Source organism: Panthera uncia, chromosome B1 (assembly GCF_023721935.1).
Source record: "Panthera uncia isolate 11264 chromosome B1, Puncia_PCG_1.0, whole genome shotgun sequence".
NCBI classification, from domain to species: domain Eukaryota; kingdom Metazoa; phylum Chordata; class Mammalia; order Carnivora; family Felidae; genus Panthera; species Panthera uncia.
Window position 1 is genome coordinate 43,770,644 of NC_064811.1, and position 27,623 is coordinate 43,798,266.

Genomic DNA, 27,623 nt, shown 5'->3' on the forward strand with positions numbered 1-27,623 from the left:
TATTTTAATACCTTTTACTCATTTTGTTTAGATTTGGCAAGAGAGCAAAGTAGCATGTGTTTAGTTTGCCTTTTTTTTTTTTTTACATGGGAGCATATCCAAAGCATTTTTTATTTATGTCTTTTAATTCTTTAAGGCTCAGGAACAGTTACGTGCCCTAAGACAAGAATCCACCCAAACCACAGCCTCCCATAATATTATTAGTCTTATGGAAAAAGAAAAAGAACTTGCATTATCTGACTTAAGAAGGATTATGGCAGAAAAAGAAGCTTTAAAAGAAAAGTTAAAAGTAAGTAATAAGATCGACTTATTTTTGAAATTTATGGAGAAAAAGGAGGTCTTTATAGATATTTTCCTGTAAAGTAATTATTTATTTAGGGGGTTGGCAAACAATGACACATGAGCCAAATCCAGACCATTGTATTTTTGTATGACCATGTGCTAAGAATGGTTTTTACATTTTTAAGTCCTATAAAAAGAGTATTTCATGACACACAAATTTCATCATTGGTCAACGTTAGTGGAATACCACGCTCATTCATTTACCATAGTATTCTGTGTGGTTTCTATTGTGCTGCAGTGGCAGAGATGAGTATTTGCAACAGAAACTGGCCCACAAAGCCTAAAATATTTATTATCTGGTTCTTTATAGAAAATTACTGACCTCTGATCTCAATAGGAAGTTCCTCAGGTGGAGGGACATTATCTTTTGTTGTTGTTAAAACAGCTTTATTGAGATAGTCACATGCCATTCAGTTTACCCATTTAAAATGTAAAATTCAGTGGTTTTGTATATTCACAGACTTGTTCACCCTATCACCACAGTCCATTTTAGAGCATTTTCATTACCTCGAAAAGAAACTGTAAACCCCTTAGCAGCCATTCTCCCTTTCCCCCCAGCCTCTTTGGGCCTAGGTAACCACTAAGCTACTTTCTGTCCCTGTGGATTTGCCTACTCTGAACATTTCATATAAATTGAATCATTCAGTATGTGGTTTTTATCTTCAGGTTTCTCTCACTTTGCATAATGTTTTCAAGTTCATTCATGTATCATATATATGTTTTAATACTTTATTCCTTTTTATTGTGGAATAATATTCCATTGTATGGATAGACAGACAACATTTTAATTTTCATTTGTGTGGTTTCTACTTTTTGGCTATTATGAATAATGATGCTGTGAACATCCATGTACAGCTTTTTGTTTATATGGATTTTCATTTAATCTTGAGTATATACCTAGGTTCATATGATAACCATAACCATTTGAGCAACTGCCAGGCTGTTTTCCAAAGCAACTGTGTAACATTTATATTCCCACCAGCACTGTATAAAAGTTCTAATTTCTCCACATCCTCACCAACACATGTTATTATCTGTCTTCTTTATTATCATCATGCTGGTGGGTATGAAGTAGTATCCATTGTGGTCTTGATTTGCATTTCCTTGATAGCTAATAATTTCAGGCATCTTTTCATGTGCTTATTTAGCCATTTGTATATCATCTTTGAAGAAATGTCTATTCAGATGCTTTGTCCATTTTTACATTGGGTTATTATCTCATTGTTATTGAACTATAAGAGTATTTTATATATTTTTAGTACAAGCCCCTTATCAGATACATGATTTGCGAATACTCTGCCCCATTCTGTGGGTTGCCTTTTCATTTTCTAATTTTTTTTTTAATTTTTTAAATGTTTTATTTATTTTTGAGACAGGGAGAGACAGAGCATGAACAGGGGAGGGTCAGAGAGAGGGAGACACAGAATCTGAAACAGGCTCCAGGCTCTGAGCTGTCAGCACAGAGCCCGACGCAGGGCTCGAACTCACCGTGAGATCATGACCTGAGCCGAAGTTGGCTGCTTAACCGACTGAGCCACCCAGGCGCCCCTCATTTTCTAAATGGTGTGCTCTAAATGGCTTTAAAGCCATTTAAAGCACAAGAGTTTTTAATTTTGATGAAGTCCATTTTATGTATTTTCTCTTTTGTTGTTTGTGCTTTTGGTGTCCTGTTTAGGCACAGTATTTTATGTTTTCTTTTATAACCTCCAAAAAATATGTTAATGTACACAAAGCACTTAATAGAGTTTAGAACATTGTAAGAACTCAACATAGCTATTACTGTTACTATTATGGATTGTGTAGTTTAGTTTCAATAGGTATTATTGAATTAATGCTTAGAAATCAGTAGCTAAAGTTAGGAATAAGGACATTAAAGCATTATAAAGGTAGTCCTTATTGCATACATTTTCAGTTAAAATTTTACCCCAACACAATACTTTTAATTGGGATCTTTTGGAATACTGCCTCCCAGAATGTGCTTTCTTATAAAAATAAGTGTTAAAACTACCAAATGGAAAACTTCTGTGCAATATGGCAACTTTTAGCACAAGCTACTGATTTATTCTTTTCCATATTTGTTGAAAGGACCAAGGAATGTAAAAACAGGATTTAAAAATGCAGTAGTACTAAAAGCTCAGAAAAAAAATGATATTCATATTACCAGAATCTTTCTAGATTGTAGGAGGCAGGATTTATGAGCTTACAGTAGGTCTTTTACTTAAAACTAATCATCTCAATCCATAAGCTTCCTCTTGTAATTTCCTCTTATTCTGCTACCCACCCAGATGTCAAACCTGGCATCATCACTGACTCCTCTCTCCCTTAAAGCTCTTCTTGTCCTTCAATCAATCACCAAGTTCTATTTGTGCTACCTCTTAAATAATATTTAACATTTATTAAGCCCTTTTCATGTGGGAAGTTCATGTTCTAAGTGCTTTTTCCATGCGCTTAGTAAATCTTCACAATTGCCTTTTCAGATAGGTAATGCTTACAGACGTGGTCTCTGAGTTACAGTGAGTTTAAATAATTTGCCCAAGATCACCTAACTATGACATCACATGGAGTCTGGCTCCTGAGCTCACGTTAGTTTCTCTTCAATCTGTCTACTTCTTTCCATTACTCCTCTGCCATCCTGTTCTGGCCATTATTCTTTCTCAACTGTATTTGTGTATTAGCAGCCTCTCAAATCTATATTTTACACTGAAGTTAGAGTCATCTTTCAAAGGTATAAATCTGATCACATCACTTCCTATTTAAAATCTGTTAACTGTTTTCAAAGACTTCAGTGATTGGCTCTTGCCTACTTCAAGGTCTAGCCTTCTTTTCCCCAAACTTATCTCCCCATTTCCCACCCCTCACTTTCTTGACTACAAGCTTAATGGACTTTTTCTTGCCCCCAGTTTTCTATATAGGCTATTGAAAAATTGTTCATCTCTTTGAGTACCCTCACCTGGCAAATTCCCATTCATCCTTTAGAGCCAGGTTAAACATCATTTCCTCACATAGGAAGCGAACTCTAGGCTCTAGATTCCCTTTCAATATGTTGCCATAAAGTTCCTTTTTCTAGCAGAATATTCATGGTTTTATATAGTGTCTTGTTTAAGGTTTGTCTTTTCTACTAGTCTTTAGTAACTATGATGTCAGAGGCTTTATCCATTTTACTCACTATGCATTTCTAATACCTTGCTTGGTGCTTGGTATATAGTGTGTACTCAATACTGGTTGAATGATTTAATAAACAAAAAATGAATACAGCGCAGTGACCCTTCCAACCAGATATGTAATCCAAACATCGGGTGTCTTTTTGTTTTTAATGAGTAATGTGGATACAAGTATGAATCTACACTAGAAAAATTCTCAGAGAACACCAACTTGTATCACTTGTTCTACACTTAGTATCAGCAATAATTGGATAAGGTAACATAACTATAGAAATAGCACTTGTTTACACTGTTGACCAGCCCATTGTTGAAATTCTGATCTCTTGCATGGCCCTGTAGTATTCTGTTCCTTTGTCTTTGTGATTTCTTCTTTGCACTCTCTTCCTCTGATATCTCTCACTAGGGCACACTCTTGATCTTACTTAACCTGCTGGGTTTTTTCCCTTTATAGTTGTGCTAATGGATTGATCTAGATAAATTGTTAAAAACAAATCCATACCATTCTGTGTCTTTTGTTACAATTACACATGGAGGTAGAATATAAAAAACAAGAAACTCCTGTCACTTTTTTTTTCAACCAAAAGCATTATTGTAAAATGTCCAATGATTTTCTTTCTAAAACATTTTCATGTTATAAAAAGACAAACAGAATAATACTGTAGACTTGTTTACTCTGGTAATTTTGTTATCTGATATGAATGAACATCTTCTATAAAATTTTTTTTCAGAATCTCCAGGAAATGAGTATTTTTGAAAAATCAAAATTAGAGAAAACTATCGAACATTTGACACGTGTTAATCATCAGGTAATTTATCAAACTGGATTTGGGGTATATTGTGTTGTATGAATAACTATTTCAATTATAGTTTCAATATACTATACTATAGGTGCCCCTCACTGTATGTTTTTAAAATTACAAAGTAGTGGGGCGCCTGGGTGGCTCAATCGGTTAAGCGTCCGACTTTGGCTTGGGTCACGATCTCACAGTTGGTAAGTTCAAGCCCCACATGGGGCTCTCTGCTATCAGTGCAGAGCCCACTTCGGATCCTGTGTCTCCCTCTCTCTCTCTCTCTCTCTCTCTCTCTCTGCCCTTCCCCAGTGTGCACTTGCGTGCACTCTCTCTCAAATAAACATTAAAATAAAAGATAATATTACAAAATAGTGTTCCAGAGATGCCGAGTAACAGTTATTTGGAATGTGTACTCTGAAGGCTATTTGGGTTCATATCCATCTCTGTTACCTATAACCTGTAGGTAAGCTACTCAAATTTTCCATCCCTCAGTTTCTTTATTTGTAAAATGGGAGTGATGCTAGTACTTAATTCTTAAGTTTTTGTGAAGATTAAATGAGTTAATATATGTCAAGAACTTAGAAGAGTCGCTGGCATTTGTCAGCATTCAGTAAGTATTAGTTATTGTTGTTTTATTCTTTTTAAAAAACCATTGTACAGACATGGAGGAAAAAATGAAATTTGTTTTCATTCCTTATTGCTTTCTCTATAATGTAGAATATTTTTAACAAATTGATATATGTGTTCTGACAGTCTTTTTTCTCTTGGTATTTCATTTTGGCTGATTTCCTTTACTGTGTCTTCACTGTTTTTATTTACCATGTCTACTAATTTGATAATCTGTTTTTATCAACTTTGTGTCAGTTGGGTTTTGTTTTTTTCATCTCATCATGGGTTATATTTTCCTGATTCTTTGAATTCCTGGTTACTTTAGATGTCAGATATTGTGAATTTCACCTTCCTGGTTGGTGGATTCCTATAAATATTTTTTAGGTTTGTTCTGGGATATAGTTTAGTCAATGAAAGTAGCTTGAGACTTTTCAGTTTTGCTTTTAGCAAAACTGGGACCAGAGTAGCATTTAGTCCTGGACTAATTTTGTTCCACCACTGGGACAAAACCATTTTGAGTACACTATGTATTGCCCCATGAATTATGAGGTTTTCAAATGACTCATGGGAATAGGAATTACTCCATCCCTGTATGAGCCTTGAGTATTATTCCCTTTAACTTTTTGACAGTTTTATTCTCTGGCTTTCTCTTGAGTAGCTTCCTCTGTGTTGAGCTCTGCACTCGAGTGGTACCTTTAAAAGATCTCTGGAACTTTTAGTCTGTGTAGCTCTCCAGTATCTGCTCTGCAAACCCTAACTGCTTTGGCTTTCCTTGACTCTCAGTCTTGTCTTCTGAACTTAGGGGAGAACACCAGCCTTCACCTGAGTTCCTATCCCTGTGCCACAGCCTGGATTTTCTTGAAGCAGTAAGCTCATAGGGCTCATCTCATTTGTTTCTTGTCCCTCATGTCACTGTCCATCATTGCCTGATGTTCAGTGTCTGGAAAACCATTGTTTCATGTATCTTGTCCCAATTTTTAATTATTTCAGGTGAAAGGGTACCTGGCATTTCAGCTTGCCCAGGAGCTGATAGTGAGAATTAATGAACTGAAAAATAGATCTAAAGTACTAGAAGTCATTGGAAAGAGATTGGGATATAGAAAATGTAAAATAAGTTAAAGTCTTAGAGAATAAAGTGAGAAAGTCTCATGTATTTTGTCAAAATTGTAGGACAATGTAATAGAATGTGAGATAGGTAGTATTTGAAAAGGTAATGATTGATAATTTTCTAGGTATTTTAAAAACACAGGAATCCTCAGATTCCAAGTGGACAGTGAATGCTAGGAGTATGACAAATCCCAAAGAAGATAAATAAAAAGAAATCCATACCATTTTAATAGAGATGAGCAATATAAGATACTTATGTATGAATTTGGAGGACCTTTATAAAAAATATCATACAACCTTATTGAAAGACATTAAAGAAGACCTAAATAAGTGGAGAAATATATCAGGTTTATAACAAAGGTGACAGACATCATGTTTATAAAAAAGAATGTAAATTCTTCTCAAATTGATCTATAGAATTGATGTAATTCCATCTGAAATCCCAAGAAGGTGATGTGTGTGTGTGTGTGTGTGTGTGTGTGTGTGTGTGTGAAAATCAACAATAGATTTTATTATCTTTTTTGATGTTTTATTTATTTTTGAGAGAGAGGGAGACAGAGTACGAGAGGGGAGGGGCAGAGAGAGAGGGAGACAGAATCCACGAAGCAGGCTCCAGGCTCTGAGCTGTCAGCATAGAGCCTGACACGGGGCTTGAACCGTGAACCACGAGATCATGACCTGAGCCAAAGTCAGATGCTTAACCAACTGAGCCACCCAGGTGCCCCTCGACCATAGATTTTAAATTTTACGTGGAAACAAAGAGCTAAGAATCACAAAGAAATTTTAAAGAAGACCATGGTGGAACGTAACCTACTAGGTATGAAGGCTTTAGAGTCAGTAATTAATCTAATCTAGTGGTAGATCACAAGGATTAAAAGAGAATGATAAAATCCAGTAGATAGTAAACCCAGAGATATATGAAAAACTTGATATATCAAGGACTCAGATCAATGGGAAAAGAAAGGATTATTTGGTAATTGTTTCTGGGATACTTGGCTATTCACATTATATGTGTATTAAAAAGGAATTAGAGGGCGCCTGGGTGGCTCAATCGGTTAAGTGTCGACTCTGGGTTTCAGCTCAGGTCGTAATCTCACGATTTGTGGGATCAAGCCCCGCTTGGGGCGTGCTGACAACGCAGAGCCTGCTTGGGATTCTCTCTTCCTCTCTCTCCCCCCTCCCCCGCTCACATGCATGTGCTCTCTCTCAAAAATAAACTTTAAAAAAAGAAAAAAAGGAATTCATCCTACCTCAAATATACTATATGCAAAAATCAGTTCAAGTTGACTTGAAATTTAGAGTGTTCAAGAAATAGCTACGAGTTTTCAAAGAAAATACAGGAGAAAATCTTTTTGACCTTGGGGAAATAATAATAACAGCAGTGACTTACATAGCATTTACTCTATGTTAGGTACTTTGTTAACATTATATGTAATTTTAATTTTGATAATAACCATAGGAAGTAAATGCTAATATTATCCTTATTTCATAAAGAAACTGAGGCCGGGGAGATTTGCCTAACATCACACAACCAGCAAGTGTCTGCTGCCAAAATGTATGCTCCTAAATACAAATGAAAGAAAACAGATAAACAGGGCCACATTGACAAGAACTTCTTTGTTCACCAAATAGCCATAAATTGAAAAGACAAGCCACTGAGAGAATGTGCTGTACATTTCACCTAAAAAAAACAGAAGATGTAAATTGACACTTTATGGCAGAAGAAATTACAAATGGTTAATAAACATAAAAGAGGTTCTATCTCCTTAATAGCAGAAATACAAATTAAAACCATAGTAAAAACATTTCACATCTATCAGAAAATTATATCACATCAGAAATTAACAAGTTATAACATTATTTAACAAGTATGTGTAGTGTCAGGAAGTGCAAACTGGTACCCCTTTGGAGGATATTTTGGCATTATCTAGCAAAGGCATATTCTGTGATCCAGCAAGTCCATTTCTAGACATGAACCTTGCTTGGAGGTCAGCAAACTATGGCCCCCAGAACAATTGTGGCCTCTAGTCTGTCTGTAATAAAGTTTTTGTTAGAACACAGCCATGTTCATTGTTACATATTGCCTGTGGCTATTTTTGTATTACAACAGAGTAATGGCAGCAGACCATAGACCATAGACCTAGACCAGACCATAGACCATAATAGAGCCTAAAATAATTAACTCCCTGGTAGAAAATGAAAAACAATCTTGAGGTCAGTTTTGAGGAAAATAGATAAATGGGAGTAGTATTTCACACAGTGAAGTATTACAAAGCAGTGAAAATGAATGAATAATAGCTACAAACATCAGTGTGCACGAATCTTACAAATATAATGTCAAAGAACGTGCAGTATGATTTTATCTACTTATGTAGAGTTCAAAAATATATAAACCTTAGGGCTCCTGGGTGGCTCAGTTGGTTACTCATCCAACTTCTGCTCAGGTCATGATCTCACTGTTCATGAGTTCTAGCCCCACATCAGGCTCACTGCTATCAGCGTGAAGCCTACTTGGGATTCTCTGTCTCCCTCTTTCTCTGTCCCTCCCCCACCTCAAAAATAAATAAACATTAGGGGTGTCTGGGTGGCTCAGTCGGTTGAGCGTCCGACTTCAGCTCAGGTCACGATCTCGCGGTCCGTGAGTTCGAGCCCCGCGTCGGGCTCTGGGCTGATGGCTCAGAGCCTGGAGCCTGCTTCCGATTCTGTGTCTCCCTCTCTCTCTGCCCCTCCCCCGTTCATGCTCTGTCTCTCTCTGTCTCAAAAATAAATAAAATGTTAAAAAAAAAATTAAAAAAAAACATTAAAAAAAAATATTTATATATGGGTGTGTGTGTGTGTGTGTGTATACACACACACACACACACACACACACACACACACATTACACACACCTAAATTATGTATTGTTTAGGGATCCATACTGCTCACAAGTAGTTTCAAGGTTCAGGTAATATATTTTTATGCCAGATAATATAGGTACACAAATGTTCATTCTTTTATTCTTTATACTATACATGTACTCTTGTTTGTACAAGGAGTTTTGAAATATTTTTAATGCAAAAAAAACCCCACAAAAAACAGTTTCCTTTCCTACCTCTTTATCCCCAAAACTACCACCCACAACATCTAACTCCTCCTGATGTTTATTTACCTCCCTGTTTCTAAATAATGTGTTTGTGATTGCTCAGTCTTACTTTATTGATTTAAGATTATTTAATGAATTTCTGTGATGTTAGATGATGACCTAGCACTCTTCCCTTTTTCTTCCCCCATTACTTCAAGCATAATTTTACTACATATAATATTTACTTTGGTAGTTAACTGTCTATATTATTATGACTTATAATGGCTCATGGGTCAGCAAAATGGGATAGTACCACTCTTGCCTTTTCTCTTACAGATCTTTTTCCTGGAGTTAATAATTGCTTTTGTTTTGTTTTGTTTTGTTTTTTGTCACTTTTCTGTTTTCATTAAACCCATTGCTAATTTTTGTTAAGAACTCCAACCTCTGCCACATGCCTTTCAATATTTTTTGAATATTCAAACCCATCAGTTCTATTGTTTCCTGCTGAAGACTTTCCTTCTTGAGCTTTCTCTCTTCTTGCTCAGTTGTAGACTATGTCTTCCTCTTAAGAATTTCCTTGTCTCCCTCTCCTCTATTGAATCTCATATTTTCTTCTTTCTTGGTTTTTCCCTTTGTTCTGGTATGGCACATTCTCCAGTTTCCTGGAAAAGAATACATGGGAGGAATTGTTTTTGGTACACTACTTGTCTGGAAATGTCTTTATTCAGATTTCATAAATTGATTTATGATTCAGCTTGTGTATATGGAAATCTAGATTAAAAATTATTTTCACTAAAAATTTTGAATACTGTTTTCCATTGTTAAATTTCTTTGAGATATCTGATACTCTTATGTTTCCTAGTCTTTTGTACATGATATGTTTTTATTTCTGAAAACTCTTAGAATTTCTTCCTTACCTCCTGTTTTTAATTTCTTGGGTAATTTACTATTCTTTTTTTTTTTTTAATTTTTAATGTTTATTTATTATTGGGAGACAGAGAGAGACAGAGCGTGAGCATGGGAGAGAGGGAGGGATACACAGAATCTGAAGCAGGTTCCGGGCTCTGAGCTGTCAGCACAGAGCCCAACGCGGGGCTCAAACTCACAAACCATGAGATCATGACCTGAGCCGAAGTCAGACACTTAACCAACTGAGCCACCCAGGCACCCCGATATACTATTCTTATTTTCTCTCTCTGGAACTTTTTCTGTTTTTAAGTAAGTTCTGTTCCCATTATGGGGCTTGAACCCTTGACCCCAAGATCAAGAGTCATATGCTCTAACTATTGAGCCAGCCAGGTGCCCATCTGGAACTTTTATTAGTTGGTTTTGGACCTCCTAAAGAGATCTGAGGTTCTTATCATTTCTCCCTTATTTTCTTGTTGATTTTTTATTCTTTCTGGGAGATTTCCTCAACTTTATCTTCCAAGTCTTCTATTGATATATTTTAAAATTTATATTTTTACTTCCCAAGAAAAATTTCTAGAAAGAGATGGGAGGAGCTCTCTGGTGTGTGATGGTCCCCGTATAGATTTTTAGCCAATCTCCTTGTTCAGTTGTTTTCCTGACCTCATCCCACCACTTGGTGCCTTCGTGTGTTGAGTTTCTTCAGGGCAAATCAGCTAGTTGCTCATAGATATTACTCCGGTCACTTTAGATCAGTGTTTCTTTAGATCAGTTCCACTTCCTAGGAGATATTTGGCAGTATCTGGAGAATTTGCGCTTAACACAGCTAGGGGAGAAGGTGCTTCTCATACCTGGAAATAATGCTAGAGGGCCTCACCTACTCAGAAGCTTGGGATGCTGCTAAACAACCTACAGTGCACAATGCACAGGTCAGCCCCCCTCAGCAAAGGATTACCTGGCTCTAAGTGTCAGTAGTTCCTAGTTTCAGAAACTTTGCTTTAGGGTGTATCCTTCTTCTGCTCTGAGTCACTATTCTGTCTACTCTTTGTCTTCCACAAGTTGTTGAAGTCACTCATCCACTCTTGTTTTCCTTCTTGTTCTCTATGCCCTTGTGAGTGTGTAACTTTCTATTCCTTTACTGTCATTTTAGCAGTTTCCATATGTGTGGTCAGTCTACAGTTTTCACTAGAAAATTTCTATTTATCACAAATATTTCTTAGTTTTGAGTTTTACATATAGATCATTATTCCATTTAGATTTTATTTTTGTATGTAAAATAAAATAGAAATCTAGCAAATTTTTTTCTCCAATGAGTGGCTCTCCCAACTGTTTTTAAAGAGCCTTTTCTTTTCCCACTTCCCTAAAATGCTACCTTTTCTAAATTTACATCTGTGTACATGCATTTGCTCATCCTTGTGAAATCCACACTCTTTTAATAGTAGCTTTCTAATTCATTCTGATACCTTATAAGGCAAGTCTACCTACGTTCTCCCCCCAGTGCCCACAATTTTTCCTGTTTTCTTAACTTATTTTCCCTAAGTGAACTTTAGAATGAAATCTAAGCCACCTTCCCTGTTTTAAAAAGGTCCTGGTAGGATTATTATTGAAATTTCATTGAATTTAACAGTTATTTCAGGAACTTTTGTTACATTTCCAATATTGTGTTTCCATTCAGAAACATGGTGACTCTTTACATTAAATCAGGCTGTGTTTTATGTCCTTCAGGAAAATTTTATAGTGTCTTCATATAAGTCTTGCCCATTTTGTGTTTGGGTTACAGTATTTTCTGCTCTGATTTTTCTTCAGTCCAATGTGCTTACTGATTTTTAGAAATTTCTCAGAATATTTGCTCTGCTTGCTAATGGTTTACCTTCCCTTTTTCATTGCTGTTATGGATATGTTCTTTTCTTCCTTTATTGCTTTTTTTTTTTTTTTGGTATCTTTTTTTTTTTTTTTTCATTTCACTGATAATGAAAAGGAATGAAAAGGAGAGATAAATGTGTATGCCCATTCTGACATCTAGAACCTAAAGTGTACACATGACTTTTAAAGTATTGTTAAATCTATTTCCGTAGTTTTCTTCCAGAAATATTAAAGAGTGCTTGAGGAAAACAAAATAGACATACACCTATTAATTTTTTTAATTTAAATTATAGCATGAAGATGAAAAGTGTGAATTAAAGTCTAAAATGTTAATAATGAAAGAAACAGTAGAGTCATTAGAGAACAAAGCAAAACTCCAAGCTCAAAAACTTAGCCATGTGGCTGGTGACTCATCTCATCACAAAACAGAGATGAACTCACTTAGGTAAGTTTTTTGAAAGTCTGTTTTTTCACTTCTAGGAATGAGTTAGTGGCTATATAAGGTTCTTAGTAGCAGCATTTTGGATGGGACCTTTGAGCAGTGAAAGTTGGCCTTGCAGCAGAATCACCTGGGGAGATTTTAAGAAGTATGGATTTAAGGGCTGATCTCTGGAGGTTCTTACTCACTGAGTGAACCTGGGTAGGTTTTGAGTATCCCTATTTTTAAAGGCTTTCACAGACTGATATCATTGCAGGCAATCAATTGCAGGCATAGCATAAGTTTTTAGACCGACTTCCTTCAAAAATTCCCCTTCCGTATTTTGGATTGTTTGCACTCCCTAGTGTAAGATTGCTGAAAATTACAGAATTTTTTGCTCATCATTGTCCTTATCTTTCTTCTTTCAAAGAAATGTAAAATCAGAATACTCATATACAGAGTCTAAAAAGGTGATGTGTCTGAAAGGTAAGAAGGTCAATATGGAAACATAGGCAGTATCTACAGGTTAGAGGCAGGTTGTGAAGAACTTCATATGATAAGCAGGAGTGTCTGGATTTTACTTTGTAAACATGGAGAAGAAACACATGTTAACCAGAGAGGTAATGTGATTAGCATGCCTTTTAGGAGGTGAACTCTAGTGGAAATTGGGAAGATGGATTTGGAGTCACAAGAGACTAATGGCAAACAGAGGAGACTGTATGTCTGGACTGGAAATAGTGGCAATGAACTTGAAAAGAGGCTAGATTTAGGAAACATTTCTTACATAAAATCAAAAGGATTGGATGAGAAATGGATTCTATGAGATGAGAGAAAGATGCAGTACTTCAGAAATGTGTTTGCCTTATGAGACTGGGTCATTGGCTAGACATTAGTGAATTTAAAATACAGAACATTGAAGGAAATAAAAAGTCAACGAAGTTAATTTTTTTTCTGGACTGGGTAGCTGCAGTAAGTCTTTTTAAAGACTTAAGATTAGAAGAAGGGGATCACTGAAGAAGCAGAGGAGATATTCCTCTCTAAATTACATTTGCAGTAAGGATCAATAAAAGATTTTCACGTGCCAACATGACATTGCATATGTAAACTAAATCATGAAGTAATAACAACTTGAGATCAGAAAGAATTATAGTAATGATTAGAAAAAAGATCAATAAATTAAAACTGAAAATGGTAGTGAACAGTAGAATGGATATTTCCAAAAACTGAGTCAGTAAAATAGAAAACAAACTCAAGAAATTCATCTAGAATTCAGAGCCCAGAAGAATAAAAAAAGTTGATGAGATAAAAGACACAGACCTAATATACAAATACTGAGAATTGCAAAATATATAGTAAAATAAACAGCAGGATTGAAATCCAAGGAATAATTAGGAAAAGGAAAGCCAGAGTCTGTTCGTAAGGGGTCCATGATTATCAAACAAACTAAATGAAATAAGATCAAGAGCTGGTTGTGTTAATTAATTAGTCTGTGATTAATTAAGGAATACTGTCTTAAGGACTCAGAGAGGATCTCCATTTTTGCCCTTCTGCTGTTCTGACTACAGGTCTTAATCAGACTTTAGGACTATCTAAGGTGAAAGCTGCATTTTTTTTTTCTCAAGTGCTACATATATCCTATGGAGAGCTAGCTGAATGGACCAGCTTCTCTTCCTCTGGTTCATGTCTATATTCAGCTCCAAAATACAGATACTATGGTAGATTTCTGTCACCCAGAATTACTAGTCCACCTGTTTCCCTTTTGTGTTCAGCTGACTGGATCTGGCATTTAATCCATTTTGCTCTTTCCTTCAGACTGTAGTCACAGCTCCTCTTTCCTTTCCTCACAGGAGGCCCTTAGCAGTCTTACAAGGCAGAGCTTTCATTGGCCTTTCTTGGATCCCAAGCCTACAGCTACTTTCACATTTTTTGTGTTATAATAATATCCTTTTGTCTTGTGAGCTCATTGTGCTACTTCCCTCACAGTCACTGTGTTATAGGAAGGGATTGTGAAGACTTTTTTGTCTGCCTTGTATAACCTGGGGAAATTGCATGGTTACATAACTTTATTTTGCTCTGACAGAAAAAACCTGACTTATTTCTGAGGAAAGGGTGCCAGTCACATTCTCCATATACTATACTCTGGTAGAGTCATGAGCTCAAGCCTTCAGATCCAATCTAAAGCTAAGCCAATACAAACCACGATGAGAAGCACTATACAGAAACAAAGCCACATTATCCAAACCTCATGCCACTTTTTTTTTTTTTTTTTTTTTTGTGCAGAAGTGATTTTATTAAAGCACAGGGACAGAACCCATGGGCAGAAAGAGCTGCCACCTCATGCCATTTTCGATATCATTAACAGAGATCTTGCTGCCCTTTTAATCACATAAACTTATCTTACCCTTGACATGAAGACATTTTTGAAGCTGATACTCAGATAGATGAAGCATATGTTCCTTTCCATCCACCTGGTAGACCCATCTTCTCTTCCATACACACACACACACACACACACACACACACACACACGTGTGTGTGTGTGTATAATGTCCACTTTCCCTGTTTAGTATGACCTCCAGTTGATACCCACCAAAAAAGTCAAAATAGAAAGCAAAATTAAAAGTTCACTGGTCAGGAGCTCCTGGCTGGCTCAGTTGGTAGAGCATGCAACTCTTGATCTCAGGGTTGTGAGTTCAAGCTCCATGTTGGGCGTGGAACCTACTTCAAAAGAATTAAAAAACATAAATAAAAGCCCACTAGTCAGGATTTATGGATAATCCTTTGAAGAAGTACCAGGTAATACTATAAAAGCATACTATAGGGGTGCCTGGGTGGCTCAGTCGGTTGAGCGTCCGACTTCGGCTCAGGTCATGATCTCACAGTCTGTGGGTTCGAGCCCCGCGTCAGGCTCTGTGCTGACAGCTCAGAGCCTGGAGCCTGTTTCCAATCCTGTGTCTCCCTCTCTCTCTGCCCCTCCCCCAGTCTCACTTTGTCTCACTCTGTCTCTCAAAAATAAATAAATATAAAAAAAAATTTTTTTTAATAAATCAGCATTTAAAAAAAAATAAAAAAAATAAAAGCATACTATAAAACTATGCCTTTGCCTTCACTATTGAAAATAGATTTTATAAGGGAAAGAGTGTTGATACTAGGAAACTGAGAAGAGCTTTGAAACTACCGGGAAGCCTCTAGAAAAGTGTAGACAATTATTTTGATTTTTATACTATATTATTTTTAGGAAGTAGAACGAACCATTTTGAAGAAGAATGGCAGACAGCAAGAAATAATATATAATGCTGTTAATTATACTGGAAAAGCTTTAAAATAAAAAATGAAAAAATATTTCTACCAGAGATAAAGTAGACTTTTTTTTTTTTTGGTCCACTGATTCTTTAGGTTAGTAAATGAGCAGCTACAGCAGTCACTTGATGATTGTCAGCATCGGCTTTCCAAAAAAAGAGGTGAACTTGAATCAGCCCAATCACAAATTAAGTTACTGGAGGAAAAAATAGGTAAGGTTTTTTTAAATTTTGTTTTCACGAAACCTAATTTACTTTGTCTAACAAACATTTCTCTTTATTTCCAGGTAAACTACACCTTCAGATGACTTCACAGAGTGAAGAGGCTCATGTAATGAAAAAGACCATTGGTGCTATTGATAAAGAAAAAGACTTTCTTCAGGAGACTGTAGATGAGAAGACCGAAAAGATTGCAAACTTGCAAGAAAACCTGGCTAATAAAGTATGTGACTGTTCAGTACCTTTATCTAGCATCTGAACAGAAACGATTTCATTCTCTATTTCACAAATATGCAGTTCTTACCCCCCATATACAGGTTGCTAAGGTCCAGAGCCATATCTTTTAATATGCTTAAATTTCATTTTATGCCAATAATTTGGATCTTTAAAAATTCTATTGATAGAATGTAATGTAATTTTATCAGATGTGATTACAGCAAATTCAAACAAGTTTTTTTTTTTTTAATGTTTATTTTTGAGAGAGACAGAGACAGAGCTTGAGCGGGGGAGGGGCAGAGAGAGAGGGAGACCCAGAATCCAAAGCAGGCTCCAGGCTCTGAGCTGTCAGCACAGAGCCTGAAGCGGAGCTCGAACTCACAAGCCGTGAGATCATGACCTGAGCCAAAGCTGGATGCCAACTGACTGTGCCACCCAGGAGCCCCGAAACAATTCAAGTTCTTAGTGTAGGTTAGAAATATGCCAATATGTGAAGTACAGTTGGGAAATAGAAATATGTTTACTTTGTAGCTTTCTTTTATAGCATAATTTATATAAATGTCATAAGTTATATAAATTCAAGGAAAGATTTCTAAATGCATGTTTTAGAATCATATATTTTCATAATTTCTACAGGAAAAAGCTATTGCTCAGATGAAGATAACAGTCTCAGAGTATGACTCTTCTATGAAGTAAGTGATAAATGCTTTTTAGAAATTTTCAGTGAGTGCACCTTATATATTTAAGTAATAATTAGACCATAGGAAAATTTCCTTCAGTTTTCCTGTTTTTGCCGGTGGCAGCATCTGAGTCTGCTAAAGAGGGTGAACATGCCATCCTCTTTAACTTTCTCCCCTCCTCCATCATCAACATCTCAACAGTTGTGTCTGATTCATTATTCTTTTCATGCCTATATGCTTTTTATTTCTACAGTAATTACCCTGTTTGGACCCTAATTATTAAAACTTAGATTACTTTAGTAGTCAGTATTGAATTTGTTCTACATCATAATCTATCTTGAACAGTTACAAAATTTTACATTTTATGTCTGGTCTCTACTTCAAGACAAAAATCACTAATTGTATTTATTATATATATCTTTACATATTACATAGTAGTGGGGACTTAAACATTAAATAGTATTTGCCAATTGAATCTATTATGTTTTGCTCATAACATTTGAAAGTCTTCTATTTTTACTTACAGAATTATAAATTTATTTTATGACTACTACTTCCATTTAATGATTGATAGAGATCTAAAATATCTGCTTTACCTAATTCATCAGTGTCTTAATGTAGTGTGGTTTCTTGTATTCTTATTGTACTTAATTTCAGAGTATACAGTTTTCTTTTAAGTAATTTACAATTTTCTAAAAAGCTTTCTTTATTATTTCCATATCCTTCATGTAACAGCCAGCTAAAGGAAACGTTGACTAGTCGGGACCGAGAAATAAGCAGCCTCCGGCGCCAGCTTGATACAGCTCACAAAGAACTTGATGAAGTAGGAAGATCTAAAGAAGTGTCTTTTAAGGAAAACAGAAGATTACAAGATGATCTGGCTACAATGGCAAGAGAAAACCAGGTATGAGTCCAGTGTATAAATGGATTGTTTATAATACAGTCATTCCTTGCTAAATTTTAAAGCTGTAAATATGTTTTCTAAAATTTAATGCTGTAAATATCAATAACATAAAGAACTCTGTAAGGAGAGTAGTATTTATAAGAGTATTAAAAATGCAGTTTAGAAAGCTGCTGTATATCACAGAGTGTCTAGTTGATGCAACTGTGGTCTCCTTACCATTTTGGTCTTTGTTACTGGGAATCCTAAAGCTGGGAGCATAGGATTCTCTGTGGCAGAAATTATTGTCACCCCCAGGATCACTCCCAGGGCAAAGTGTTGCGTTTTAAAGACCCACAATAGATTTTAATTATTCATACTTCCTACCAGCAACTTAGAGACTCTCTAAGTAAATTATTGAATATTTTAGAATAGCAGTTACTCAAAATTATTGACTTTGTTTTTGCTGGTTTATTAAAGGATTATACCAAGAAGATGAATGATTTTCCTGTTTTAAAAAAATTACTTTCAGTATTCAATATAAAGCATATTGTTGATATATGAGTTTTAAAAAATGTCAACCCATGAGCGTAGCTAGCCCCATAGTATAAATGCCAGATACACGGTCCTAACTCTTGCAGGAGATCAGTGGTAATATTTGGCTAAAAAGTCGAAATCAGTCAGGAAAAAAGTAAGAAAATAACTCTTAGGAACAGTTTTACTTTTTCCTACTCTTATTCCCCCATTTCAAAAGGAGCTATTTGAATATAAATAGAACTCATTAGGTATCACATTCATTGTAGATTTGTCTTCAATTTTCTGATTTATAGGAAATCTCATTGGAATTGGAAGCAGCAGTGCAAGAAAAAGAAGAAATGAAGAGTAGAGTTCATAATTACATAACTGAGGTGTCACGATGGGAGAGCTTAATGGCTGCTAAGGTGAAAAAACATTATTTAAGTTGGATTTAAGACATTTAAAAATTTTTTTCATGTGTGTTTATTCTGTCTTATGTATGTATGTATGTATGTATGTCTCCTCTCTTAGATAATAAGGTTTGAATGGAGAGCTTATCTTCTATATTTTTATACTTGAGATCTTATCTACTATATTTTTATACTTCCCTGCAGATCTTACTTAGTATATGTTGTCTGCATAGATAGCATATGTTTCCGAATTAAAACAAATTTTCTAATGTCCATATATGTTTATGATATGAGTGTTCCAGTGGGTGACAGTTACTAATTTAGGAACAATGTTTTTATGCTTAAAACTAGGAAAAAGAAAATCAAGATTTGTTAGATAGATTTCAGATGCTTCATAACCGTGCTGAAGACTGGGAGGTCAAAGCCCATCAAGCTGAGGGAGAAAGCAGCTCAGTTCGACTGGAACTTCTTTCTATTGACACAGAGAGGAGACACCTTCGAGAAAGGGTAGAGCTACTAGAAAAAGAAATTCAGGAGGTAATGTATTCATTTGTCTTGTGATGATATTATTAGTAAAGCTATAACATTCAAAGATACTTTATCAAAGTAAGGTTTAAGCATTGATAAAATCAAGTTCAGTGGTAATCTTTTGTCATTAATTCTAATAATTTGCTTAGAAGCCCCATTATTTCTTTTTAAACTGTAGTAAAATATATATGACATCACATTTGCCATTATTAAGAGTACAGTTCTTTGGCAATTAGTACAGTCACATTGTTTTTGTTGTTGTTGTTTAAAGTATATTTATTTATTTTGAGAGAGAGAGCACAAGTGGGGAAAGGAGCAGAGAGAGAGAGAGAGAGAGAGGGAGAGAGAGGATCCCAAGCAGACTCTGCACCACCAGTGCAGATCCCCATGTGGGGCTCAAACGTATGAACCAGAGATCATGACCTGAGCCTAAGGCAGATGGGATGCTTAACTGACTGAGCCACCCAGGTGCCCAGTGCATTCACATTGTTATGCAAAATCACCACCATCTCCAGAACTTTTTCATCTTCCCTGACTGAAGCTCTGTCCCCATTAAATACTAACTTCCCATCCCTCACCCCCTACTCCCTTACTCTCTCCCCATCCCAGCCCCTGGCAACTACCATCCTACTTTCTTTCTCTATGAATTTGACCACTCTTTGTACCTCATATAAATGGAATCATACAATATTTTGTCTTTTTGTGACTGGCTTATTTCACTTAGCCTTAAGGTTCAGTTAACCTCAAGGTTCATGTATGTTGTAGCATGTGTCCAAATTTCATTTCTTTTTAAGGCTGAATAAACATTCCATTATGTATATACATCACATTTTGTTTATCCATTCATCTGTCGATGGACATTTAATTTGTTTTCATCTTTGGCTACCAGGAATACTGCTATGAACGTGGATGTACAATATCTCTTCAAATTCTTGCTTTCTGTTATTGAGGATATACCTAGAAGTGGAATTGCGAAATCAAGATCATTTTTATGTTTGATTGCTTTCAGGACTTGCCATACCTTTTTCCATGAGGAAAATTGTAACGAACTATGACAAACATAAAAAATGTGAAAGTGGTTTTGGAATTTGGTAATGGACAAAGGCTGGGAGAGTTTTGAGGTGCTTGAGAGAAAAAACCTAGATTGCTTTGAAAAGCTTGTTGGTAGATGCTTATTACAGGGGATTCTAGTAAGGGCTCAGAAAAAAGGAGAGTGTAGAGAAAACTTATGTTATTTACAAAATGCATAAATTTTCAAGAACAGAATTTTTACAGAAATCTTAGTGTTTCTTCTAATGAGGTCTCAGATGCAATTGAGGAACATGTTATTAGACACTGAAAGAATGGTGATCCTTGTTATAAAATGGCAGAGAACTTGACTGAACTATGGTCTACTCTTGGAAGGAAAGTATAACTTATACTTAAGTGATGAACTTGGATATTCAGCTGAGGAAATTTCTAAGCAAAGTGTGGAAGGTGTAGCCTGGTTTCTTCTTTCTGCTTATAGTAAAATGGACAGAGATAAATTGATAAAGGAACTGCCAAGGACAAAAGGAACTAGGTCTTATCAAAATGCCAACAGCATTTTTTACAGCACTAGAACAAATAATCCTAAAATTTGTATGGAACCACAAAAGACTGCAGATACCCAAAGCAGTCTTGAAAAAGAAGAACAAAACTGGAGGTATCACAATCCCATATTTCAAGACATATTACAAAGCTATAGTAATCAAAACAGTATAATACTGGCACAAAAAAATAGACACATAGATCAAAAGAACAGAATAGAGAGCCCAGAAATGAGTCCACAATTGTAGAGTCAATGACTCTCCAACAAAGGAAGCTAGAATATGCAGTGGGAAAAACATGTCTCTTCAGCAAATGGAGCTAGGAAAACTGGACAGCTATATGCAAAAGAATGAAACTGAGCCACTTTCTTATACCATATACACAAACATAAACTCAAAATGGATTAAAGACCTAAATGTGGGACCTGATACCATAAAAATCCTGGAGTGAGCACAGGCAATAATTTCTCTGACATCGGTCATAGCAACATTTTTCAAGATATGTCTCCTGAGGCAAGGGAAACAAAAGCAAAAATAAGCTATTAGGACTACTCCAAAATAAAAATCTTTTGCACAGCAAAGGAAATAACCAACAAAACTAAAAGACAACCTACCAGGGGCATCTGGCTGGCTCAGTTGGTAGAGCATGTGACTCTTGATCTTGGTGTCGTGAGTTCAAGCCCCACCCACATTTACTTTAAAAAAATAAAATACAACCTGCTGAATGGAGAAGATACTTGCAAATGATGTATCTGATAAAGGGTTAGTATACAAAATGTATAAAGAACTTAATACCAAAAAACCAATCTAATTTAAAAATGGGCAGAAGACATGAACAGACGTTTCTCCAGAGAAGACATCCAGATGGCCAACAGACACATGAAAAGATGCTCAATGTCACTAATCATCAGGGAAATGCAAATCAAAACCATAGTGAGATACCACCTCACAACTGTCAGAATGGCTAAAATCAAAAACACAAGAAACAACAGGCATTGGTGTGGATGTGGAGAAAAAGGAATCTATATATACTGTGGGTGGGAATGTAAAATTTTAGTGTAGTCACTGTGGAAAACAGTATGGAGGTTCCTCAAAAAGTTAAAAATAGAATTACCATCTGATCCAGTAGTGTCACTATTGGATGTTTACCCCAAGAATACAAAAACACTAATTCAAAAAGGTATATTTGCCCCTTTGATTCTTGCAGCATTATTTACAATAGTCAAACTAGGGAAGCAGCCCAATTTTCCATTGATAAATGAACGGATAAAGATATGTTGTATGTATATACATATATATACAATGTGTATACACACACACACACACTGAAATATTACCCATAAAAAAGAATGAAATCTTGGCATTTGCAACAATGTGGATGGATCTAGAGGGTATAATGCTAAGTGAAATAAGTCAGAGAAAGACAAATACCATATGATTTTACTCAAAAGTGGAATTTAGGAAACAAAACAAATGAACAACAACAACAAAAGAAACCAAAAAACAGATCTTTTTTTCTTTTTTCGTTTTTTTTCCCCAAAAAACAGACTCCTAACTATGGAGAACAAACTGATGGTCACCAGAAGGGAAGTGGGTAGGGAGAGGGGTGAAATAGGTGAAGAGGATTAAGAGTACCACTTACCATGATGAGCACTGAGTAATATAGAGAATTGTTGGGTCAATATTGTACATCTGAAACTAATCTAACAGTGTATGTTAAGTATACTAGACTTAAAATTTAGGGGGTAAAATAGAATCAGGTCTTGATGATTTGGAAAATTCTTAGCCTATGCAGATAACGTGCTTTGGAGACAGAGCCAAGTGTGTGGCTTCACACACAACCTCTTGGTGAACAGATTTGGTATGTGGCTCATGAATGCAGTCAGTCATCTCTGTAGAAACACTGCCAACTTGTATTGATGGGGACAGAAATAGGATGAAATGAAAGAAGTCTGAATGTTTGGGATCCTACTAGCAGGAAACAGGCTAGCAGAGTTACTTGGCTACAAATATGTGTTCTCCTTTGAGAAAAGGGAGGAATGGCTCTGAAGGTAACTCAGAGATGAGCAGGGCTGCCATGGGCAGCTCAGATTCTGATGAGGCTACTGTTGCCACCACAGGCACAGAGGGTACAGCCCCAGGGGGTGAGGCTACTGCCTCCTTGGTCCCAGAGTGCAGGGCCCCTGCCACTGAGGGCCGAGAGGGTGGGGCCATTGCTGAGGGCTGAGAAGGTGGGGCCACACTAGCAGGCCCAAAACGTAGACTATCGTGGCATAGATAATTATTCTTAGGCCTTAAAATCAAATGGAATTTTCCTTGCTTAGTTGCAAACTTGCTTTGGATTAGTAACCCCTTCATTCCTTCTCTTTTCTCCCTTTCAGAGTATTGCTTTGGATTAGTAACCCCTTCATTCCTTCTCTTTTCTCCCTTTCAGAGTAGGCATGTCTATTCTATGCCTGTTTCCCCATTGTTTTTGTAAGCAGATAACCTGTTTGCTAGCTCACAGATCTGGGGAGGGAGAGTGGTTTTGTCCCCAAATGGGCCATAGCCAGAGTCTTACCCGTATCTGATTTAGATGATGCTTAGATGAGATTTTGGACTTAGCATTGATGCTAGAATGTGTTGGGATGGAATGAATGTATTTTGCACATAAGAAGGACATGAATTTTGGGGAGCTAAAGGATAGATAGAATTATGGACCTCAAAAAGTTATGTTGAAATCCTAACCTCCAGCACCTGTGAAGGTGATCTTATTTGGAAATAGGGTTCTTACAGTTATAATCAGGTTAAGATGAGGTCATACTGGACTAGGGCAGGCCATAGCTCAATGACTGGTGTCTTTTGTAAGAGAAATCTGGACACAGAAGATACAGGGGAGAATACCAGATGAAGACAGAGGCAGAGACTGGAGTGAAGTGTCTACAGGGCAAGAACATTAAGGATTGCTAGCAACCACCAGGAGTTGGGAGGGAGACCTGGAACAGATTCTCTCTCAGAACCTCTAGGTTCTGCAAACATCTAAATTTCAGACTTGTAACCTCCAGAATTGTGACAGGATAAATTTTGTTTGTTTTAAACCACCCAGTAATTTGTAGTAATTGGTTACAGCAGTCCTACGAAACTGGCACCCTGTCTCTAGAAGTTTTCCTATCAAGAGTATAACTAGAGGAATGCTTTTCAGCTTTCAAAATTCTCGGAAGAAACTATTCTTTAATTTTTTTGTCTGTCATTGTTCGTGTTCTTTTGTGGTATGTAAAACTGACTATTACCTATTTATATTTAGTTTTAGGGAACTCTGATTTTTAATTCATTAATTTAGAAAATCCAAATATTTACTTTTCTGCACAGATTTTTAATGTCAATTTATTTTGTTAATACCTATTAAAATAATTTTATTTTTCAAGTGTGGAATTCTTATTAAACTCTAGACTAGAATTTATGTCAGTTTGTATTTATCACTCACAATTTAAATTGTGTGGAATTTAAAATGTGGATTATTCTAGAAAGAGAGTTTTATCAGTGTTTCAAACTTTGTTCATTATTTCAGTTATTAAAATCTTATAAAGTTGTGGATTACTATTAGGTTAAATTAAATTTAAATAGAACTTCAGGTATTCAGTTTTAAAACAAACTCCATTTTGAAATTTATTTATTAATAAAAATTTTGTTTTTACTTTTTATTTTTTTATTTAAATTCAAGTTGGTTAACATACAGTGTAGTCTTGGCTTCAGGAATAGAACCCAGTGATTCATCTCTTACATATGACACCCAGTGCTCATTGCAAAAAAAGTGCCCTCCTTAATGCCAATCACCCATTTGTTCCATCCCCCCCCCACTTACCTCCCTCCCAGCTATTTATTTTTGAGGGAGGGAGGGAGAGAGAGAGAGAGAGCGAGAGCGAGCATGTACTTGAGTAGGGGAGGGGGCAGAGAGAGAGAGGGAGGCAGAGAATCCAAAGCAGTCTCCCTCTGCATGCTGTCAGTGCAGAGCCTGACTTGGGGTTCAAATTCACAAACTGCAAGATCATGACCTGAGCTAAAATCAAGAGTCGGACACCAAACTGACTGAACCACCCAGGCACTCCTCCATTTTGCAATTTAGAATTTAAAGACAACTGAGGAGTGAGAAGTAAATATGTTGCTTTTTCTTGAAAAGGCATTATAACAATTTATAAAGGTAAAATTTAATCTAACTTCCAAGATTCCTTTTTTACCCTAAAACAATGATTTTTATCTTTGCATCTTCCAAATATATACGTGAGGTACCTAGTTACCGTGGTTAGTAGTTATATACAATTCATTGGGTTAAGCATTAAATAGGCCATCTTTAAACAGCCGGCAGCTCCCTCAGAGTATCTTAAAATGTGCAAAACTTGGCTCTACTATTTTTTTTTTAAAGTGAGGTCATGGCTGCACAGATTCAAGCCTTTAAAATTACTGGGTTACTTTAACTTTTTACCGGTTTCTTTTTCTATTCTCAGCACATAAATGCACATCATGCTTATGAGTCTCAGATCTCATCAATGGCAAAAGCCATGTCTAGATTAGAAGAAGAGCTGAGACACCAAGAAGATGCAAAAGCAGCAGCGTTGAATGATTTGTCGTCTCTTAGAGAACTTTGCATTAAGCTGGATTCAGGCAAAGATCTTATGACCCAACAACTGAATTCCAAAAACCTGGAGTTTGAGAGGGTAAGGACTTAAAAGACTTCATTGTAGCACATTATTTTATTGAACATTACTCTCATTGTTTTATTTTATCAAGCACTTTTGATAAAGTTTGTTTCCCTTTAAGGAGTTACTTTTGACTACAGGATTTTGAAAACTAGATTCTTTGCCAAGATTTTTCTAGCAAACATAGTGATGAAATTAGGTGCTTTCTGTTTTGGAATAGATGGATATTTAGGAAAATAGGAGTGTTGTTATTATACAGTAGGAACATATCCCAGTATATTCTTTCTCTGTTTGAAGGTAAGATTTAAATGAAGGACTGAGCAGTTCATTATTTCCTAAATAGAGTAGTCTTTCTGATAAAATCTCAAGGCATTTAAATCTTACTTAATTTTCAAAGTCTAGTTACCTGGAACTTCCCATTCTCAAACTGAGCATTACTTTAAACATCCCAGTGCATGTTTTCAAATACAGATGTTTTCAGTTTTCATTCATTTAATAGTATCTTTATTTTCAGCTACTGAGAAGCTCCAGTGCTGGCTTGACTGTTTGGTCAGAGCACACATAATAGATCAGAAGGGCTTCCTTTCTGATAGGATGGCCACATTTTAGGATTTTATGTTAATGACCCTCTCTTGGCAAGGAAGTATGAGTGAAACTCATAGGAATAGGTCTTATACCAAATAAGCAAAAATTATTTTGAAAATAAGATGACTTTCTTACACTTAAAGAAATGGTTCAAAATCTTTAACTGGTACCCAAAATAAAGCAACTGATAAGTGTATATAGCTCTGCAAATAATTTTTTAGAGTGAGTCTCAAATTGTACTGAAGTAATCTTACTTTGTTTTCCCTGTAGGTTGTGGTGGAATTAGAAAATGTAAAATCAGAAGCAGACCTGTTCAAAAAACAACTGGCAAGTGAGAGACATACAATTAAAAGCCTTGAATCATTGTTGGCTACAAATAGAGATAAAGAATTTCATTCTCATTTAACCTCCCACGAGAAGGATACAGAAATTCAGCTACTTAAAGAGAAGTTAACCCTTTCAGAAAGCAAATTGTAAGTGGCATAAATCAACCTGTTTAAAGAAAATCGCTTGTCAAAAATAATTTTTGGCGAGAGAAGGGGATGGGAGTGTGTACGGTGGTACAAAACCAAAATATTTTACTTACATTGTGGCTGCTTTTAGGAATTTGGGGGTTTAGTTTAAGGAGATACATTGTGTTTGGAGATACAGATTTGTGTATCTTCACCACAGAGATGGTCCATGGAAGTGAATGAGTGAACTTTAGAAAAATGCCTGTAGTTGAGTTGTGAACAAACAGGAGTCAGCAAAGGGGAGAGCATTTCAGGATGGGGAAAGCCCTCTGTGTCTTTTACTGTGTGGACTAGAAAAAGACATCAAAATGGCATGTGGTTTGACTCACATAAGTTTAGTGATTAATTACCTTTTAGGAGATTGATGATAGTGTCTGTTAGACGGGCAGATTTGGACATATTTGATGGAAGAGGGAGAAAATCTGGAGTAGATAGTACAAGTAGAATAGTTAACTTTTAAAAGAAGTTAATAATATTTGTCTTTCTGAGGCAAGAGTCCAGAAAGAGCCAATGAAGATACTTTACATCTTGATGTTATAATTCATGTCTTATTCAAATTTGTATTTCCAGCATTGCTACAGTGCCTAGCACATACTGGAAGTTTAGTTTAACTGTTTGTTAAATAAATAAGATGAATGAATGAATGAACGAAAGAAAACTTAGTGATAGAAGCTCCTGAAGTTGAGAAAAGTAGTGTTAAAAAGACTTGTTCTTTTCTTGTCCTAATTATCACCTCCATTTGTATTTATTACTAGCAAAAACAAAACTCCATACATAGCACTAGACTCTACAAAACAACATATTTGTTACTTATTTATTTATTTATTTTTAAATTTTATTTTTAAGAACTAGTCTAGGCCGGGAAAACACCATGCTTCGGGCTAAAGTGACACAGTTACAAACCGATCATGATGCTATGAAAAGGCAGATTTCAACTGAAAGATATGAACGGTAAGAAAAAATTTGAGCATTGGACAGTGTTTTTATTTACTCCCTGTCCCAAAAAAGATTTAATAGGACTTAAAAATAGCCAACTTTCTTTCAGTGTTCATACAAAAATAAACCTCTTCTGGGGCGCCTGGGTGGCTCAGTCGGTTAGGTGGCTGACTTCGGCTCAGGTCATGATCTTGCGGTCCGTGAGTTCTAGCCCTGCGTCGGGCTCTGTGCTGACAGCTCAGAGCCTGGAGCCTGTTTCAGAGTCTGTGTCTCCCTCTCTCTGACCCTCCCCTGTTCATGCTCTGTCTCTCCCTGTCTCAAAAATAAATAAACGTTAAAA

At 36.0% G+C, this 27,623-nt stretch overlaps 1 protein-coding gene across 3 annotated transcripts in view; it reads left to right on the forward strand.

The window, feature by feature from the left end:
• CEP135 (centrosomal protein 135) overlaps positions 1–27,623 on the forward strand; it is a 69,658-nt gene that overhangs the window by 32,084 nt on the left and 9,951 nt on the right. For all 3 annotated transcript variants that reach the window (XM_049630504.1, XM_049630505.1, XM_049630502.1), the window contains 12 exons: positions 137–289; positions 4,232–4,309; positions 12,137–12,288; positions 15,658–15,773; positions 15,848–16,002; positions 16,632–16,687; positions 17,411–17,579; positions 18,386–18,496; positions 18,833–19,018; positions 25,059–25,268; positions 26,106–26,308; positions 27,194–27,298. In XM_049630504.1, the coding sequence (XP_049486461.1) occupies positions 137–289; positions 4,232–4,309; positions 12,137–12,288; positions 15,658–15,773; positions 15,848–16,002; positions 16,632–16,687; positions 17,411–17,579; positions 18,386–18,496; positions 18,833–19,018; positions 25,059–25,268; positions 26,106–26,308; positions 27,194–27,298 (1,694 nt within the window). The remainder of the gene's footprint in view (positions 1–136; positions 290–4,231; positions 4,310–12,136; positions 12,289–15,657; positions 15,774–15,847; positions 16,003–16,631; positions 16,688–17,410; positions 17,580–18,385; positions 18,497–18,832; positions 19,019–25,058; positions 25,269–26,105; positions 26,309–27,193; positions 27,299–27,623) is intronic.